Below are 21596 nucleotides of genomic sequence, written 5' to 3'. Positions count from 1 at the left end.
CCTGTTACTTTTATATAAGAATAATACATACCCATGTATCTCTAGTAATATAAGAAGGAAATGTATCTTGAATATTTGGTGCTGAATATGTTGAACTTGTTGTAGTCTCTGTTGTGAAATTGTATGGCCTAAAATAAAATAGGTTGGTACTTTCACATAAAATGTCAGTTGAGTACCGTTAATCCCTCTCCCTTCCTCTATTACAATTTAAATTAAAATAAGGATGTAGTTTTTCCAATGCCTTACCCCTGCGGAGCCTTTACCTATAGTGCTCTATAAACATTTCTTATAACATTTTTATTACATATCGGAGTATACGATTATGGATGATTTTTCCAAATATATATTGCATAATTCTTAACTATCCTAATATAGTAATAAGCTTTTTTGTCTGTACCGAAGGATCTCGCTAACTGCCAAACTGATCGGGTTCTCCTTAGGTAGCTTTTCACAGGTCCCGGGAAGGTTTATAACTATTTTGGGGGAGGGTACAGCCACCCTCCCAAGAGTAATCGCCACTAGAAAAAATCAGCGCCCCCCCCCAAAAAAAAAAAATTAAAAACTTTTTTTGTCAACTAAATTTAAAAAAATGGGATTTTTTTGGGACTAACTCCCCCCTCCTTAAGTGCTCCTAGAGACCTATAGGGGCGTAGCCGCTAGTTATATATAAAAAGTAAATCACGAAATCTTTATAAAAATAACTATTTTTGGCTTTTGAAGCATGAACGACAGACAACAATGTATAGAATAGATGCTCATATTTCATGGGAATATTCATTGAAAATCAGATGCTTATATCAAATAGTAGGCGAGATTATCACGTTGCCTCCATAGCGTTACGGACAGACAGACAAAGTAAATTATAGAGTTTTGTTGCGGTTTTTAAAAAATACTTACGGTCCTGGAGTTTCATATACTTGAGTGCTCGAACTATAACTAAATAGAAAACATCCTATTACATAAAGTAGTAAGGTTTTTTTTTAAGCTTAAGATTTCAATAACTACACTACTGATCGATTTCTCATTTTTGGGAATCTTCACATAGGGCCCAAGATGGTTTTAGGCTATTTTGTGTCCCCTTCTTACATACCCCTTTGAAATGTGAACCTTTAATCGCTTGGGGTGCTAGTTTAATTTAAAGAATAAGAACTTTATAAAAGAACTAGAGGTTACGCCCCTAGAGGCCTCTAGAGGCACTTTAGGAGGGTAGAGTCGAATTTGATAACCCAATTTTTTTATTTTAGATGTTAAAAGAAAAAGCAAAAATTTTTAATTATTTTTAATTTTAGTTAAAAAAAATTTTTTTTTTAATTTTGGGGGGGGATTTTTCATTTTTGGGGGGGTTGGGGTGTCCCGTCCCCCAAGAAAATAGTTATAAACCTTCCCGGGACCTATGAGAAGCTACCCTGTTAAGGAGATCCCGATCGGTTCAGCGGTTAGCGAGATCCTTCGGTACAAACAAACACATAGAACCACAAACATCCTGTTATTTTAGTATAAGGACTAGCGGCTACGCCCCTAGAAGCCTCTACAGGCACTTAAGTTAGGAGGGGGAAAAGTCGACTTCATCCTATATTAAATTTGAGTTTAAAAAGAATAAAAAACTATTTTTGGTAGGAGAGGGTTGAAGACACCCTCCCCAAAAATAGTTTAAAACCTTCCCAGGACCTATAAGAAGCTTCACTGTAAAGGAGAACAATATCGGTTCAGCGGTTAGCGAGATCCTTCGTGTCAGACAAAAAAAGCTTACTACTTTATATGATAACTAGCGGCTGCGCCCCTAGAATCTAGGTGCTCTAAATTAGAAGAAAGAGCACAAAAATAGCCTAAAACCATACCCGGACTTTTTTAAAAAAATTTAATAGCCTAAAACCATCCTGGGACCTGTAAGAAGCTCCCATATAAAGGAAGACCATATCGGTTTAGCGGTTACGGAGATCTTAAGCTTGCTACTTTATATAATAGAATGTAAATTTTTTACTCCTAAAATATAAATAAACAAGGATGACAACATCCATAAAAGCGAAGCACTGAAACGGTAGGACAAACGGACATGAACACTTATATAGTGTCAGAACTGAATAATCAGAATATAAATGTATAAGAGTCGAAGCAAAATTGTAAGTAAATTTGTTGAAAAACTGCTTTATACAGGATAATGTTTATGGACATACTTACATATTTAGGACTTGATTATAGAGTTGCTTTGCTTATAACATTATACTTTGTTGTCCCATGAATCAATATACCAAAAATCATATCAATCGGATGATAAGATCACATAAAAATTTGTTGTTAAAAAAGTAAAAAAATCAACATGTTTAAAATGGACGTACGGAAATTTTTGTAATGATTGTAGAGTTGCTACGCTTTCTAAATCGTACCTAACTACTAAAGGAATCACCATGCAAAATTTGAAATCGATAGGACAATTCTAACATGCCTAAAATAACGAAAAAAGCTATCCGTTACGGACGTACGGACGGACCGACCCTAATTATAGAAAAGCTTCGCTTTTAAAAATAGGGACAATCTTTGCTTTAGGAAGGGGGGGGGGTGCACACTGCACACCCATGAATCTAATAAATAATATACACAATTTTTATATTTATCTGGTTTTGACAAGGACGTTTGTGTTATAAATCATATCCATTGCATTGTCAAGGTTGTTATAGTTTAGTATTCACATCATAAATACTAATATTTTACTTTGGAAAGGGCAAAACTTTTATACATTTTTGGTTTGTCACACCCTACGTCCGTCAGTATCGGATAGCTTGTAATTTTTACTATCTATGTGAAGATTTCTGAAGCGATAAAGCATGATAAAGTAACTCTATTAGAATTACTAGAAATTCTGAATTTCCATTTTATCAATCAAATTGTAAGTGGACAAAGTGTCTCAAAAATCAGACATGTGACGTCATAAAAATGAGATAGATGAGAGGAGAAGTGGGAAAGAGAAGGATATTGATAATCCCTCCTGTTATGACGTCACATGGCTGATTTTTCAAGTTGATTTAACCTAAATTTTGAAGAATAGTGCATTCATATACATTGATTATCGTCATGCATTTAACCAAATTTTAAGTCAACAGATCATCATCAAATTTTCTGACAGACTTTTATATAATTTCCTTTTAAAATTTCTGTCACGCTATGTTGTCTATTCGTTTGTTCAATTGTCAGATTTATTGCGCTTCGCTTTTTATAGATGTTGTCATCCTTGTTATAGTGAACGATTTATACTTTTTGTTACACTAGCGGCGATAGCCTGATATCAGGTTGCCGAATGTGTACGCAGTTTCCTGGGTGTTTCCTCATCCTCGCTCAATATTTACTACTAGCTACAAATCTTCAAACTTCCCTTAAAAAAATCAAAATTTGAATGTGTAAACGATTTATACAATATACATTATAAATTTGAATTTTTTAAATTTTGATTTTTTTTTTTGAAGTTTGAAGCTTTTTTAGCTAGTAGTAAATATTGAGCTAGGATGAGGAAACACTCAGGAAACTGCGTACACATTCGGCAACTAGATATCAGGCTATCCTAGCGGCTTCGCCCCAAGCCTCTAGGGGCTTTGCCCCAAGAGGTGATAAAAAAAATTTAGGCGAAATTCGTTAAAGGACCAAGGAAATCTTAAGAAAAAAAAAAAAAATGGGGGGGGAGATTTTTTTGTTTTTGGGGGGTTAGGGGTGTCCCACCCCCCAAGAAAATAGCTTAAACCACCACAGGACCAATAGGTATATACCCTGAAGAGTAGAATCCGATCGGTTCAGTGGTTACCGAGATCTTAAGGGACAGACAGACAGACGGACAGACAGACAGACGGACAGACAGACAGACGGACAGACGGACAGACAGACATCGTTCTACTTTGTATTATAGATAACATAAGGTATTCCTTTATGATGATTTATATTTTTTTCTGTAAACGAATTATACTTTTTGTACAAGTGTTACATAAGATACAGTATTTTCTTTATGATTTATGTTTTGTCAAATGTATGCAAAGTACAGGATGGCTTTCAAAACTAATATTTTTAACAGTTTTTATGACTTTTTTAGTGTTCGGACCTTCAACCAATTCAAAAAAGTTTCAACGCTCTCTTGTCATTTCTATGGCCACTCTGGGTTAGGGCACCGCAGAATTTGAAACCCTTGCAGGGGTTAGGCCTGGGGGAAAAAATACTCCTTCTTATTTTCAATTTGTTTTCAAAAGTAAGGGGGGAGCGGTTCAGTGCCCATTGAGGGAAAGCACTATGTAAAAATTGTCTTTTTAGCATTTTTTAATTTTTTGACAAATCTTTATTCTAGTGTAAAAAAAAGTCATAGGGGCAGTGTAGTAAGTTTCATACAGCAACCTTTTAGTTGACAGCTCTGCTTTTTAAAATAAATTGATGTTATTATGTTATACGGTGTTGTAGAGTGTAGACATACTTTTAGTGTAAGCTCTCAGAGCATACATTCGCATGCACAATGTGAAAGCTGCAGTAAACTCACTTGTGACTTAAGTGAGTAACTTCACACAAAAAATGTAACTTATAAATATCAACTTTAGTTATATAAAAATATTTATTCCAAGACATATCTTCTAGAAACTACAACTCAAAATGGATCTAAGTGATAATATCTACAAACCCAATTCAATGTCAACCACATTTCCTAGACAATATCAACACTTCACCTTCAAAATTTCATAATCCTCATAAATTAAAATCACTACTATGTCATCTCCGCCTTCATTTATAAAAATGAAATTCTTCAAATTTAAAATATTTTACCTAAATCGGCCACATATTCCCAAGAAAATAAGCAATATTTCATAGTCAACTTAGCCTTCAAAAAATAATTTTCCATCAAATCTTCTAATATAACTTAATCTGCCAGACATTAGTTGTAAAATTATACTTACATCACTCACTTCTGTAATATTCATAACAAAATTGGCCTAGCATCAGAATTATGCTAACTAAGGGAGGGGTTAGCATTTTTCTAGGTTTTATGTAGGTCTCAAAAAAATTAGTCCTTAGATTTACGCTTAATGAGATTGGGCATGAATCTAAATTGACTACATATAATAATTTAAACTTCAGAGGTGTTTTTTATTAAGTAGATTTAACAGCAAATGTCACCAATATCAACTGCAAACCTAAAATAAAGTATCCTAATCGGCCACCACGTTCAATTCTTAATCTGCTAGACATTAGTTATAAATTATACTTACATTATTCATTTCTGTAACAACGTGACAACAATGGCCTAGTATCAGAATTTTGCTAGCTAAGTAGTGGGGTTAGCATTTTCAATTATAAAGGTCTACCAAAAAAAAAGTCTTTAGATTATGCTTATTGAATGATGGGCAAGGGCATTTGTCTATTTATGACTACATATACTAACCTAAACTTTCAGGAATGTCAATATGATTTAACAAAAATGTCAGCAATGTAAACTTCTCCAAACCAAACTACCGTATCCTAAACGGCCACCACATTCCATTCTAATAAATCACAGCTTCAAACAATTTAGACATCTAAAAATAGAGTAGCTTCCTTCTAAATATCACAATAAAAATTTTTTATTTATGATACAATCAGCATAATTTTCTTCTAAACACACAAATCAGCATATTTTTTATATTTTAGAACTCTTAAATGACATTCATTATTTCTACAATCGTTTTACTTACAAAATTTCATTATAACTACAATAATATAACTACAAGGTAACTACATTTATAACTACATTTCTATATATACAAACAAATTCCAATAGAAACACATAATAAACACCAGTTAAGTCACATTTAATTTAATGCAGTGTAAATAACTGCAATCATATCTCCAAGGTTTTTTTTTACTCCCTTATCAGATAACACAAACAGCGGCTTGGGTAAATCCTCTAACTTGACTAATGGTCATAAATGAGGTGTCAAGTCGCAATTATTTACTTATGACTGACTTTATGTTCTATTTTGCATTATGATTAATTGTAATTGTTTTTTCTTCTATAAACTTACATAAACGTTGTCATATGTATAACTAGAGTTGGCTCGATATAACTATCTTGCTATTGGCTAGGTTTATTCAATGATTTATTTACTTTTTTTGGATTTACAATATAAAATACGCTCTATATTTCTATAAAATCCTTTTGTGGCATTCGTTTACTAAAAACCCACCTTGTATTGGCATAGTTGAATAACCAATTCAAAATTAATCTAATAACCTTTACAAACTGACATTTTAATTCATACATTTTATTTCACAAATTCACTCTCTTTAGATTTATTTGAAAAAGATGACATTGAATATGTTTTTGAAAACATGTTGTGTTCATCACAACATGTTGTAACATACACAGGGGTGGGTTTTTATAAAAAGAATGATGCGTTATCTTTTTTTTATCTTTCCTTTGTCATGAAATCTATGTACTTTTCTCCGTCTCTCTTTCTCTCCCCCTCTCTGTCTCTTTCTCTCTCTCTCTCTCTCTCTGTCAACAATATTTTCTGAAACAATATTTTTCAATTTTATATACTTTAGCATGTAAACTAAGGCTGTAAAATTGTAATCTTTATCCAATGCTGATGTGGCTCTTTTGGTTAAGGCGTCAGATTTGAGATGTTAAGTTTCAAGGTGAGTATTCAAGACTCACCACTGAAATTTTTTTTTCAATTTTATTTACTTTGACATGTACACTAAGGCTGTAAAACTATAATCTTTATCCAATGCTTATATGGCTCTTTTGGTTAAGGCGTCAGGTTTGAGATGTCAAGTTTCAAGGTGGGTGGTTCAAGACTCACCACTGAAACATTATTTTTCTTTCAATTTTATATACTTTGGCATGAAAAATAAGGCTGTAAAACAATGTTATTGTCTCATGCTGATTTAGCTCTTTTAGTTAAGACGTCAGGTTTGAGATGTCAAGTTTCAAGGTGGGTGGTTCAAGACTCACCACTGAAACATTATTTTTTTTAAATCTTATTTATTTTGGTACATAAACTAAGGCTGTAAAACAATTGTGATTGTCTCATGCTGAATTAGCTCTTTTGATTAAGGTGTCAGATTGAAGATGTCAAGTTTCAAGGTGGGTTGTTCAAGACTCACCACTGAAACATTATTTTTTTTAAATCTTATATACTTTGGCATGTAAATTAAGGCTGTAAAAATATAAAATTTATCCAATTCTTATATGGCTCTTTTGGTTAAGGCGTCAGGTTTGAGATGTCAAGTTTCAAGGTGGGTGGTTCAAGACTCACCACTGAAACATTATTTTTTTCAATCTTATATACTTTGGCATGTTTACTAAGGCTGTAAAACTATAGTAATTGTCTCATGCTGAAATAGCTGTTTTGGTAAAGGCGTCAGGTTTGAGATGTCAAGTTTCAAGGTGGGTGGTTCAAGACTCACCACTAAAAAAACATTATTTTTTTTAATCTTATTTACTTTGGCATGTAAATTATGTCTGTAAAACTATAATAATTGTCTCATACTGATTTAGCTCTTTTGGTAAAGGCGTCAGGTTTGAGATGTCAAGTTTCAAGGATGGGTGGTTCAAGACTCACGTCACCACTGAAACATTATTTTTTTCAATCTTATTTACTTTGGCATGTAAACTAAGGCTGTAAAACAATAGTAATTGTCTCATGATATATTAGCTGTTTTGGTAAAGGCGTCAGGTTTGAGATGTCAAGTTTCAAGGTGGATGGTTCCAGACTCACCACTGAAACATTATTTTTCTTTCAATCTTATATACTTTGGCATGTTTACTAAGGCTGTAAAACTATAGTAATTGTCTCATGCTGAATTAGCTCTTTTGGTAAAGGCGTCAGGTTTGAGATGTCAAGTTTCAAGGTGGGTGGTTCAAGACTCACCACTGAAACATTTTTTTTTCAATCTTTTTTACTTTGGCATGTAAACTAAGGCTGTAAAATAACAGTAATTGTCTCATGCTGAATTAGCTCTTTTGGTTAAGGCGTCAGGTTTGAGATGTAAAGTTTCAAGGTGGGTGGTTCAAGACTCACCAATGAAACAATATTTTTTTAATCTTATATACTCTGGCATGTAATAGCTTTTTGATATTTTAAGTGACTGTTGGCATAAGGTAAATGTTTAAAAATATTTTTTTACTTTTACCAAATATTAATTATTATCTCAGAGAGTGAAAAAGGGTAGATTTGAACCATCTGACCTGAACTGGAACCTCATCTCTACCCCTGAGCTACAATGACAGACATGAAAAAGAGTAAAGTTTTAAATTATACTATCTTTGTCTATCTTGTCTTTTTTCACCACTGATAATTGGTCTCCGTCATAGCTCATTTATAGAATGTCGGTTACCTTATCCGTATGATGCGGGTTTGAGGCTCTCCGAGAGGGGCGGGGTTTTTGTAGATGTTAAAAATTGGAAGAATTTATAAAACAAAAGTTGTCACAAATATAGGTATTAAATAATTGAATTTGAAATATACATACATACATAATTTACTGTAACTACTATCCGTGTGAAACTTTGATATTCTGTTTATATCAACATGACCAATAATAAAAGAAATCGAAAAAAAAACCATCAGCACATTGTTAAGCATATCAGCATATGTCAGTTTAAAATCACTTTTTTTAATGTAGATGATGAAATTAAATGGCAGCACTATGTTACAGGTTCAACAGGGATATACTATCATGTAAAGTAGTAACGTTTTTTTTATCTGTTACTTAAGATTTCAATAACTACTAAACCAATGGAGTTCTCCATTTTTGGGAAGCGTCAGATAGGTCCAAAGAAGGTTTTAGGCTATTTCTTTTTTAGTGTTAAACTTAGGGATAGTTTTTGGCTATTTCCTCTCATTCCCTACCCCTTCGAATACAGAGCGCAGACGCTAACACTGTATAATGTACTAGCGGCTTCGCCCGTCTGTCATAGGTCCGTATAACGCCAAAGCGTAAAAGTTTTTTAGCTTACAAGGATTCGTTAAATTTGGTGCACATAAAAAATGACGTCATACAATGCAAATGATCAAAGACAGACTAAATTATCAATTGCAGACCAGTGTTCTTTTTAATTGGTAGAGGGACAAAGTGTTTCAAAAATCAGTCATGTGACGTCATAAAAATGAGGGAGATGAGAGGAGAAGTGGGAAAGAAAACCCCTAAAAAAGAGATGGATAATCCCTCATTTTTATGACGTCACATGGCTGATTTTTTGACACTTTGTCCCTCTCCTTTTAATTGGCCAATGTAGGGCAGTATGACTTCATTTTTTATGTTTTTTTTTAAGCGAGGGAAGCAGATTATTATAGAGTTGCTATGCATATAAAGAAATAGTCTATATCTAAATCATTATTCTTAAATCTGATCAACCAATGAAAATTAAACCCAGGTATTTAAAGGAATAAGACAATGGCCGATAAATTGATGTAGATCCAATTGTGATACACAAAATTACCCTTTCTTTAGATTACAATTAGTGGTTAAAACTTTTGGACACGCAACTTAATGAACCAAAACTCAATAAAAGTCCTCAAAGTTGTTGAGTCAACGAGTAACAAAACTTTATCATTAAACTTTGAGACTGATTTTATAAACAATGTTCCCTCCCTTCCTCCCTGTACAAACTGTAACTGTTGACGTAGATATTTGTTCTCAAAAGTACTGAATCAAAGTTGGATTTATGTGAGTTATTTTCACCTTAAGTTGCTCTTTAAAATCAAAGCTACTCTATAATTGAATTTTTTTGTTCGTCTGCCGTCTGCCCGTCAAGCTGCTATTTCTGACACCCATTTATAAAGAGCGTTTATTATACAACTTACTTATTTTATCAGGCAATTGGCCCCGCAGGGTTTGAGCCCCCCGCAATGGCTAGAAATATGGGAAAAGCTACCGTAAAAATACGAAGAAACGTCTCCTAAGAGGCGTTGCCACGAAAGGAACTATACCCCATTTTTGGAATGTTTTTTTGGTATTCTATCATAAATTATATAAAATTTTTTCTCTCTTTCTTTTAAGACCACTGAACAACTGCTTTGTATGTTTGTTCATGCAAGATTATTTGTGCTTCGCTACTCATTAATATAGTCATTATTGTTTGGATTTTCTTAATTATTTACTGTAGATTAAAATTTTAGGTTGAAAAGTGGAGGAAGGAAAAAATAATAGTAAACCATAATACACTCTAATTCCTTACCAGTATAATTCAGGAATCTAAAGGGATATGACAATGGCCGATAAATTTATATACATTCCCAATGATCGTATGATCATACACAAAATTACCCTTTCTGTACATTATAATTAGTGGTTGAAACGTTTGGACACTGAACTTAATGAACCAACCAATAAAGATTCAACAAGAAACCCCACAGTTTTAAGCTAATAAGAAAGAAAACGTTATCATAAAACCCTGGGGACTAGTATATTAAACAGCCCAATGTCCCCTCCCTCCCTAGGTATAATTACTAATTGGCAATTATAAAAAAAGAAATACTAAACTTACCCAGCTTCATCTGATTTTCTGATAATAGGGCGTCGAATTGCAGATAACACTGTATTTTTCAGGGTCTAAAAAAAGAAAGAGTAGTTTTTTTATCGCAACGTACTATAGACAGTTTTCCGCGGATATTAAATGAAAATTTATAAGATTAAAACCTGTTTTGTTAGCCACGAGGGGCCCAAAAGCCCAGGCTATCAAAACTGGTATTGATTTAATGATTTTAATTTTGAAATTTGTGGAAATTGTCTATAAATTTTCTGAGAGCCGGTTCTAATCCAGCGGATATTAATCGGTTTTGAAGGAATACTGTAATAGTTATTTCTTTCATCGTATTACAAACGGCTTTCTGCGGATATAGAATGTACAATTATAAGATTAAAACCAGTTTTTTAGCCCCGAGGTGCCGAAGGCACGTGCTAAAAACTGGTTTTAATCTTATGATTGTACATTTTTATATTCGTAGAAAGCTGGATATAATACGATGCTAGACATAGTTTTTTCGTAGGGATGAGAACCGGTTCCTATCCACCGGATTCGAATGAATACGAGAATAGTTATTTCTCGTATTGTATTATAAACGGCTTTCCGCGGATATAGAATGTACAATGCCGAAGGCACCGGCTAAAAAAACTAGTTTTAATCTTATGATTGTACATTTCTATATTCGTAGAAAGCTGGATATAATACGATGCTAGACATAGTTTTTTCGTATGGATGAGAACCAGTTCCTATCCATCGGATTCGAATGAATACGAGAAAAAATATTATCATCTTTAATTAAAAGAAATAGGATGTTTATCCATGTGTGTGTGTGTGTGTGTGTGTGTGTTTAGCGAAGGATTTTGCTAACCACTGGACTGATATGATTTTCTTTTAAAATGAAGCTTCTTATAAGTCCAGGTAAGGTTTTTAGCTATATATAGGAGGAATTTGCCATACTTTTACTTTTTTTTTTAAATTGTTAGAAGCGAGATATATTTAAAATATTTAAAGGGTAAAATGATTTTCAGGGAAATAATAAGCTAGGGCCGCAAACACTAATCCTTACATAAGTTTATTTTTCATTTTTGCCAATTCAACACTTTTATTAGTTTTATAAATTTTGCAAGACTCAATTTCTTCTTTAAGAATTTTCCTTTTCAACATATTAAATATTATTTTTTTTTTCTCTTTTTGTTGTTGTTTATTTATTTTGATCAAAAATAACTAGGTATATAACAAGGTTTTCCAGTATGGCTTCGAAACCGATTGATATCCGCTGGATTAGAACAGGTTATCAGCCATACTGAAAAATCATGTATAGCATTATATTACAGACAATTTCCACGACTATTAAAATGAAAATAATAAAAATCCAACCAATTTCATTTTAACATCCGCGGAAAGCTGTCTATAATACGATGCAATAAATAACTATCATTTTTCTCTCTTTTTTGGTTATCAATAATAAGATATATAACGAGCTTTTAATGAAATGACGTAAACATCAGAGATATAAAGGGATAAGACAATGGCCGACAAATTGATGTACATCCCTAATGATGATACACAAAATTACCACTTTTGTAGATTACATTAAGTGGTTAAAACGTTTGGACACTCAACTTAAATAATTAACTAATCAAAATGAAAGTCCCCAAAGTTGTTAGGCCAACAAATTAGAAAACATTATAAATCTTTGGGGACTAGTGCATTTAACAGCCATAAGTCCCCTTCCTCCCTAGCTGCGTTAATCTTGATTAAGATAAATAGTCGGTGCATTCACACAAAGTGACGGTTGAGCACTGGCACCCCCCCCCCCCATCTTGATTTTTAAATAAATTGAAAAAGAAGGGGTTGGGAGTGATATCTTATGCCTAACCCCTACGGAGGGCCCTTATTCTGTGGGGCTACCCAGTTCCAACGACAATCTAACCTTACCAAGATTAATAAACAAAGGAAAGAAAATAACCCCCCCCCCCCTTAATTTAAAAGTATTTCAAAATCAGAGGGAAAGGGGGTGGTAGTAGAGATCAACAGAATACTTTAAGGGAAAGCGTTAAAAAGTTTTTTCTTACAAAAAAAAATAATAAGAACTAACATGTACAGCGAAGCAAAAATAATTTGGAAAAATTTATAAAAAAAACACTTCTGAAAGGAAATGTAATATAACACAAAAAGTCTTAAGTTGGTTTTAGGATATATTTTAACTCTTTATATATGACTAGCAGCTCTGCCCCTAGAGGCCTCTAAGGGCACTTGATAAGTGGGAATTTAAATTCGCTGACCCATTTTTATTTTAGATTTTAAAAGAAAAAGTAAAGAAAAATATTTTGGGGGGGAATCAAACATTACGCCCCCCCCCCCCTTCTCATTTTTAATTTCAGTCAATTTTTTACTCTTAGGAGGGGTTGTGGTACCCTCCCCCCAAATAGTTATAAATCTTCCCAGGACCTATGAGAAGCTTCAATGTAAATTAGAACCATATTGGCGAGATCCTTAATTACCAACATACAGACAGACATAGACGTCCAAGGGGGGGGGGGTAATGGGGTGATTACCCCCCCAAATAAAAAAGCTTGGACGCCCCTGCAGACAGACACCCTGTTACTTTAACATTAGGACTAATCCCTAGTCTGGGACTTTGATCCCTTGGGCCAATAAAACAGACATTATAAACATGTCTTGAAAACATTGATACAAAATAAATCCTTCAATAAAAATTATTACCTTTAAAATTTGGAAATTACTAAATTCAAAGCCACAAATCTCAAAGTAATTAACGTACCCAAAGTTTTTAAGTCAACGAATAAGATAACGTTGTTTAAAAAAATACTTTGGGCATCGGTGTGATTAACAGTCTATTGCCCCCTCCCTCCCTTTCCAAAAATTATTTTTGTATAAAAATATTTTTCAATAAAATATTGATTTGGTCAAAATCAAATTGTGACAGAAATAAAAAGTAATTTAGAAATTATTGGGAAAAAAGTTGGATTCATTTTTTTATTAAAATGGATATATTATGACTTGGATCTTACACCAGATTTTTAATGTACTCTAATAAAGTGTAAAATATCCACCCCCTTTACTTCATCTTTTCCCCTCCTACTGGATAAACGAACTGACCAATCATCGAGTTCCATGTTTGCAGCCTAAATTGACGTCAGATTTTTCCCTGTCATAATATCCACGTATATAATACATCCATTTTCCTCTCAGTATGCATTAATATCCGCATATTATCACATCCCCAAAATGGTTCAATCTCATTTATAATATCATGATGTAAGTCTGTCTGTTTGAAGCTTAAAATCTCGCTAACCGCTGTACCCATATGGTTCTCCTTTACAGTGAAGCTATCTCTAGGCCCAGGAAAGGTTTTTGAATATTTCGGGGGAGAAAATCTACACCTTCCCATGAGGAAAATTGCCACTACAAAGAAAGTGCTTCCCCTTTAAAATGAACTTATTTTAATTAAATAAAAAGTGATGGGTTTGACTATTCCTTCTCCCCCCCCCCCCCTAACATTCTTAAATATTAAATCTTGTGCGATTGTAATGATTTGTCAATGGGATACATATGCGAAAATTAATATCCATCTTTCTATCTTATGAGTTATTGTGGTATTCGGCAGCCTTGAGCCATGTTCTATGGCAACCCTGACCTTGGTTCGGAGAAGGGCCGAGGGCCCTCCCCCGAGTACTGGGGAAGAGGTCAGCCGACCCCCTCCCTATGCCTAAAATTAATGATAGATTTTGACAGCCTTATTATGGTTAAGCTGTATTGTTAATTCCCCCCACCCTTTCCAGGGATGGGGGATCATTATTGCCCAAACTGATTATTGTATATGTATTTATATTGATTCTGTTTATGATTACTTATTCCAATCTGTGTATTTATTGTTTGTTGTATATAACTTTAGTAAACCTTAGACCCTGAATAAAGGAACATCTGAATAGACTCTGTTTGTTACTTAGTGATTGCTAGAGAAGCGTAGCTTCTCTATAATATATGTGTCCACGTCTGTTCGCACTGCCGTAGTCATTTGAACTCGGGTGTCTGCCATTTAACCTAGGCGGATACCACAACTTTTGGTGACAGCTGTGTGAGATTACGGCAAACCACAAGTGTAGAGCAGACGCGCAGCTGAGGCTAAGGTACTCCCAGCAGTGAAACTGGCAAAACTGACACAAGCAACCTGAATTACCCACCCTGGATAGCAAGGTCTAACTCTGTATCCGGCAGTTGTGGAAGCGAAACCTAGCGAAAGACCACTAAGTGTGGCGGAACCCGAGCTGCGGAGAGTAGCGAAATCGGACGAGAGACTGCGGAGAGCAGCGAAACTTGACGGAGAACCGCGAGAAGCGCCGACATCTAACGGAGGATTGAGCGCTCAAGGGCTGAAACAGGCCTGCGGACGGGCTGAAACAGGCCAAATAAGTGCAAACGGCTGAAAATAGGCCAACATTTACTGCAAGAGATAGCAGGATCCGAACCAGCGGCGCTGCAGGAAGGGACATTCCCTGCCGCCACCAGCCGGATTCGGATACACGGCGCTGCAGGACGGGACATTCCCTGCCGCCGACTGGCTGAAACAAGCCAAATAGCTGCGAGCTGTGAGCGAAAATACGAGTGTAGTGTACCAAGCAGAAGAAAAACTACGTTAACTCCAAGTATCCATCTAGAAAAACAGATATTATATCAGATTTTATGGATTACCACCCTGGTGTGAAAGCTGAACAATAGATTTATGGGCAAGGCTTGGTAAACAAATTTGTTGTGTATTGTGATAAAGCCAAAAATAGAACCTAGATGTAAGATAACAATGCATTGGTAAACAATCTGACCCCAAGCCTTCAGCACGACAAATACACCCCCTTATCCCAACGGAAGGGGAGGGGCCCACCATAAATTGAAGCAAATACAATTGAGGTGACATAACAATAAGCCCAGGATTAAGGAAGAGGCACAATTACCTCACCACCCAGTCACTTCAAACCTGCAGCACCCCCCTCCCCATAGGGGGGAACGGACGGCTTTACCCCGTCCCCTCACGCACTCCCCCTTCTCCCCACACTTGGATAAGTCTGTCCACGGTGCGGAGATAGCGACCAGGAGAACAGAGCGCAATTCACGGGTTGTGCAGCGGAGCTTGGGACGCAACAAAAATTCAACGGACGAAGGAGATAAAGCGGACCAATGAGAGAGCAGATTGAGGGATAGATGCGCGTTTTACCTGTGTGCGCAATCTGACGGCGCGTAGGCGCGTTGCAAGAAAAGGAGATTCCACGCACACACACACACACAGGAGCGGAGCTACTCCATAGCATACAACAGAGATATTTTTAGAAAAAAGGACTTGCAAGCTCCTCCCTCCTATCTATAGTGTGATAAGGAAAACCAAATCAGTTCCTGACAGCAGTTCAGACCCTCAACAACTATCTACACCTACCAGCCTACCTTAAAGCTCAGAAGCTAGTGACAAGTATTCTAGTGTACACCTATTTTAGATCTTTGTAGTTTAAACTACCAACCAAGTGATAAACAGTGTTGGCTGCTAGGCTAGAAAGCCATAAGTGTAAACCACCTATAGTATTGACTTAAAACTTAGTGTCCCGCCGCTGAACCTTTGACCCGATGGAGCAGCCACAAGCGCAAGGAGGCGACCAGCTCCAAGGATGGCTCCAGGACGATCCCCAGCCGGCTCCAGCCGAGTACCGCAAGCTGATGCTGAGTAACCTGCCGGAGTACCGAGGACCGCCCAAGCAATCCTGGAATTCCCACATCCGGAGACTAGAAATGTATCGGAGTATCGGAGTATCGGCCAGGGACGTGGATGTCCCCCTCCAGGCCCAGATACATGCAGGTTACATCGGATTTACCCTGGAAACTTGAATGAGAAGCGCAGCAGCAGAAGAAGTAGCGGCCAATTGCTGGAAGCTCCAGCAGCTAGACCCGGCCCATCCGGTGCGCGTCCAGGGGAGCACGTTCTCTGTTTTGAGGGGAGATGTATTGCTCCAGCTTACCTGCCAACGTAATAAGTACGTGGTCAGGGAGAGCAATGAATGTTGGGACAAGGTGCCGGTGGAGCCCACAGGATTTGTAGATGCCGTGACAAAGGTGTATAGCGGCCACGCCACCAAAATCCCCTGCTCCTCCACCTACCCCCTAACTGTACACACTGAGGAAGGATGGATAGAGCTAACTCCTGCACCTAAGAAGAGGCCGCCCCCGCTGGATACACCCAAGCAGCTGCTGACCGAGCCCTTGGATGACTTCAGCTCGGGAGGATTGTATTTGCAGGCCGAGCTGAACGACTGGCAGCAGCTACTAGCGTTTCCGGCGTTTCCTGGATTCAGACAGGCTATTCACGAGTGGGGCGATGGCACAGCCATACTGTGTCTGCTGTTGCTGATCCTCAAGCTGCTGGGGGACTTAACCATCATCTCCCTGGCAGCCGCACAAGGAGGTGTACGAGCCGCCCTAAATGCGATGTCACAAGTATTCCTGTATCACCCAACCTTGTATCGCAAGGCCTTGGCCAGAGCCAGGCTCACCCATGCCAAGTCCCGGGACTTTTCAGTGGACTGGGATGCCATTCCTATTGGCCGGGAAGCAGCCGAGGAGATGGTATCCATAGTGGAAATGACCGCCCAGGCAGGCCTGGGCCACACTCTGGAAAGCCCCGCGGCCCCTCGGGAGGCCAGGCTGTTGCCCAGACGGTCAACCTGGTAGCCAGTGCCCCAGCCGCTGCCAACAACAACCAGAATGCCCCGTTGCTGACCAGTCCCGCAGCGGCTGCGCCCCATGCCAACCTGACACCCGCTGGCGCCGAGCTACGTGCCCAACAAAAGCCAGCCTCTACCTTCTATCCCACGTTGGGAGCCCATCAGCCCTGAAAACCACCACTAGGATTCCATTGAATCATTATCTCTTGTATATAATAGCCCCTAATGAGCGGGCCGAAGGCCTCAACCACTGTCGGAAGTCTGGCAGGGAAGCCCCCTCCCAACTTCCGAGGGGAGAGTTGTGGTATTCGGCAGCCGTGAGCCATGTTCTATGGCAACCCTGACCTTGGTTCGGAGAAGGGCCGAGGGCCCTCCCACGAGTACTGGGGAAGGGGTCAGCCGACCCCCTCCCTATGCCTAAAATTAATGATAGATTTTGACAGCCTTATTATGGTTAAGCTGTATTGTTAATTCCCCCCACCCTTTCCAGGGATGGGGGATCATTATTGCCCAAACTGATTATTGTATATGTATTTATATTGATTCTGTTTATGATTACTTATTCCAATCTGTGTATTTATTGTTTGTTGTATATAACTTTAGTAAACCTTAGACCCTGAATAAAGGAACATCTGAATAGACTCTGTTTGTTACTTAGTGATTGCTAGAGAAGCGTAGCTTCTCTATAATATATGTGTCCACGTCTGTTCGCACTGCCGTAGTCATTTGAACTCGGGTGTCTGCCATTTAACCTAGGCGGATACCACATTATTAAATTAATTTTACAATATATAACTAAAAAGAAAAAAAATCGATAAAAAATGCAAGACTATAAAGATGGAAAGAGAGTGAGAAAGATAAAAAAAATCGAGAGAGGAGAGAGAGAGAGAGAAAGAAAAAAGCCAGGGTGATACAATAGTTATTTCTCGTATCGTATTATAAACAGCTTTCCGCGGATATAAATGTACAATTATAATATTAAAACCAGTTTTTTAGCCCCAAGGTGCCGAAGGCGCGGGCTAAAAAAACTGGTTTTAATCTTATGATTGTACATTTTTATATTCGTAGAAAGCTGGATATAATACGATTCTAGACATAGTTTTTTCGTATGGATGAGAACCGGTTCCTATCCACCGGATTCGAATGAATACGAGAAAGAGATATATATGATAGACAGAGAGATAGTTAGAGAGAAAGAAAGACATAGATAAAGAAAGTAAGAGAGAGAGAAAGGAAGGAATAGAAATAGTTAAAGAGAGGGATAGATATATAGATAGAGAGAGAGTTAGAGAAAGACAAGATAAAGAAAGGGAAGGATATATAGAGAGAAAGCCAGGGTGAGAGAGAGAGAGAGAGAGAGAGAGAGGGGGGGGGGGTAGAGAGAGAGAGAGAAAGAGCAAGAAAGAAAGAAAGATTAAATAAAAAGTACGAGAGAGAAAGAAAGGGAGATTGCTAGGCAGGTTTTAATATATTTACCTGAGGAATCATAAGTAGTAATTCTGGGTTGGGCAGAAGGTCCAATTCATTCAATAGAAGTACACCTAAAATATTAGAATCTTTAGAAAATCAATCAACTTATCTCTATATCTATCTATCTCTAAATAAGTTTAATTATGGTTTTAGGCAATTTTTCTGACTATCCATATACCTTTGTATATACAGCCCCCAAGTGCAAGGGGTGCTGCTACCTGTATATATATTCGGAGTGAACATAGTTCGACAAACACTTGTAACTAATGGAAAATGGGGAATTTTGCATACATAAAGATCATTTAACATTTGTAATAATAATATATAAAACTTATTGCAATTTAAAAAGTATTTTTTTACATAAAAATCTTATGTTACATATGAAATCTATTTAATTTTCTTTTATTTATAAAAGTAAATTGATATCATTTAAACTAATGCGCGCTAACAATAATGTTTAAAAACATATTGTAATATATTTATTACTGACAAATAGCGAGTAAAAAGTAAACTATACAAACAAAAAAACTTATCACTAGTTAGTGCTTGTAGTTTAACACTTTACGTACGAAATAATTTTTATCGTTAAATGACAAAATATTAAGTTAACTATTTTCTATCAATCTATCTATATATCTATCTATTACCTCCAGCCCCTAGTAGCAAAGTGCCTGAAATGGTTAGGCCAGTTTTATTAATTACAGTAATCTACTATCTATCTATATTTCTGCAAACTGAATTCATATCTTTGTATCCATTATAATGGATATATAATTATTTGAATCTTACACAATATTTGCATGTACTCTAATAAAGTGAAACTTTAAAGTGAAAATTGACTAAATAACAATCCAGCCGGTACTTGCTTACATGTGGTAGACTGGAGCACCGAACCCCCCCCCCCCCCTCCCCGCTTAGTTTTGACAAAAATCAAAAATAAGGGGGGGGTAGTTTTTTAATGTCTGGAAAACGGCAAGGAGGAAAAGTGCTCAGCAAGGCAAAGACTTAACCCCCCCCCCTTAATTTTGAAGAAAATCAAAAATAAGGGGGGGGGTAGTTTTTTCACTGTACAACACGCCAGAAAGTTGAGTGAGGTAAATCAAGAAAATCCAGTTTACCAGAGGGGAAACCTTATTACAGAGATATTCATGTTTTGGGGCATAATTTCCTTATTTATTGACTGATTTTAGTAATTGATGTATCCCTGAACAGAAAAAGAAAATAAGGAGGAGGGGGGCCAGTAAAAGGTTTTAATTTTGCGCAAACCTTTTACATCAATTACTAAAATCAGTCAATAAATAAGGAAATTATGCCCCAAAACATGAATATCCCTGTAATAAGGTTTCCCCTCTGGTATACTGGATTTACTTGATTTACCTCACTCAACTTTCTGGCGTGTTGTACAGTGAAAAAACTACCCCCCCCCCCTTATTTTTTATTTTCTTCAAAATTAAGGGGGGGGGTTAAAAACTACCCCCCCCCCTTATTTTTGATTTTTGTCAAAACTAAGCGGGGGGTTAAAAAACTACCCCCCCCCTTATTTTTGATTTTTGTCAAAACTAAGCGGGGGGGGGGGTTTTCGGTGCTCCGGTCTTCACATGTAAGCAAGCACCATCCAGCCCTCCCCCCCCCCCCTACTGGACGCACGAACTGAACTGTATATGATGTCCATGTTAGCAACCTAAATTCTTGACAATCCCCCCCCTGTTATAACATCCATTCTATATCAATTTCTGTAATTTTCGTCTGCAGAAGGGGTAATTTTATTTCTCATCATTAGGGATGTATCCCAGTTTAAAATCCATTGTCCTATTCCTTAATTACCCTGAGAAACTGAGGGAAAATATATACAAGTGTAACAGAATTAACGATTGTCTGTCCTTCTGTATCTTACGACCAACTTTTATATATACTGAATATCAATATGGATAAATAAATAATTATAATAATGATAAAAGTGAACAATGTTCATCAAAAATTAAGAGCAACCAATACGTATGCTAAAGAATGAACTTATCATGTAAAGATAATTTTATATTTTTTATAGATAAAACCTAATACAAATTTGAGAGTTCTTTTTTCACAGTAATAGTTTGTCATTTATTAAATCTATGCAAATTTGAATTACTAAATCAAATTTCTAATAATTATTCAAATGAATGCGTGGTTACAATAATAATGCAAAATCTTGTCCTCTTTTATTTATTACGGACATCTAGCAAGTAAAAAATTAACTATACAAACGAGAAAACATAAGATAAGTTAATGTTAGTAGTTTAACCCTTTACGTCCGAAATAATTTTTATCGGCAAATAACAAAATATTAAGTCAACTATTTTCTATCAATCTATCTATATATCTATCTACCTATCTATTTATCTATCTAACTATCTATCTAAATATTACCTCCAGCCCCTAGTAGCAAAGTGCCAGCAATGGTTAGTCCAGTATTATTTACAGTTATCTACATATCTATCTATCTATCTAGCTATTTAAATATTACCTCCAGCCCCTAGTAGCAAAGTGCCAGCAATGGTTAGTCCAGTATTGTTTACAGTTATCTACCTATCTATCTATCTATATTTCTGCCAATTGAATTCATATCTATGTATCCATTATAATGGATACATAATTACTTGGATCTTACACAATATTTGCATGTACTCTTATAAAGTGAAACTTTAAAGTGAAAATTGGCTAAATAACAATCCAGCCCTCCCCCTCCCCCCCCCCCCCCTACTGGACGAACGAACTGAACTATATATGATGTCCATGTTAGCAACCTAGATTCGTGACAATATTATCCCCGTCATAATATCGACGCATATTCTATATCCATTTAAGTAATTTTCATCTTTAGAAGCGGTAATTTTATTTCTCATCATTAGGGATGTATCCCAGTTTAAAATCCGTTGTTTTATCCCTTA

At 36.4% G+C, this 21596-nt stretch overlaps 1 protein-coding gene across 1 annotated transcript in view; it reads right to left on the bottom strand.

The window, feature by feature from the left end:
- LOC145326656 (uncharacterized) overlaps nt 1-18912 on the bottom strand; it is a 23009-nt gene extending 4097 nt beyond the window's left edge. Inside the window, exons 1-5 of the mRNA XM_080170024.1 lie at nt 18888-18912; nt 18676-18740; nt 10496-10560; nt 898-936; nt 32-128 (exon numbers count right to left, since the gene is read on the bottom strand). Coding sequence (XP_080026150.1) covers nt 32-128; nt 898-936; nt 10496-10560; nt 18676-18740; nt 18888-18912 — 291 coding nt within the window. The remainder of the gene's footprint in view (nt 1-31; nt 129-897; nt 937-10495; nt 10561-18675; nt 18741-18887) is intronic.
- Between the last annotated feature and the right edge of the window lie 2684 nt (nt 18913-21596).

This window comes from Acartia tonsa, chromosome 8, assembly GCF_053477335.1.
Source record: "Acartia tonsa isolate MP-2025a chromosome 8, ASM5347733v1, whole genome shotgun sequence".
Classification (NCBI taxonomy): Eukaryota; Metazoa; Arthropoda; class Copepoda; order Calanoida; family Acartiidae; genus Acartia; species Acartia tonsa.
Note: the sequence above shows the minus strand (reverse complement) of the source record. Positions and strands in the feature narration are given on the sequence as shown.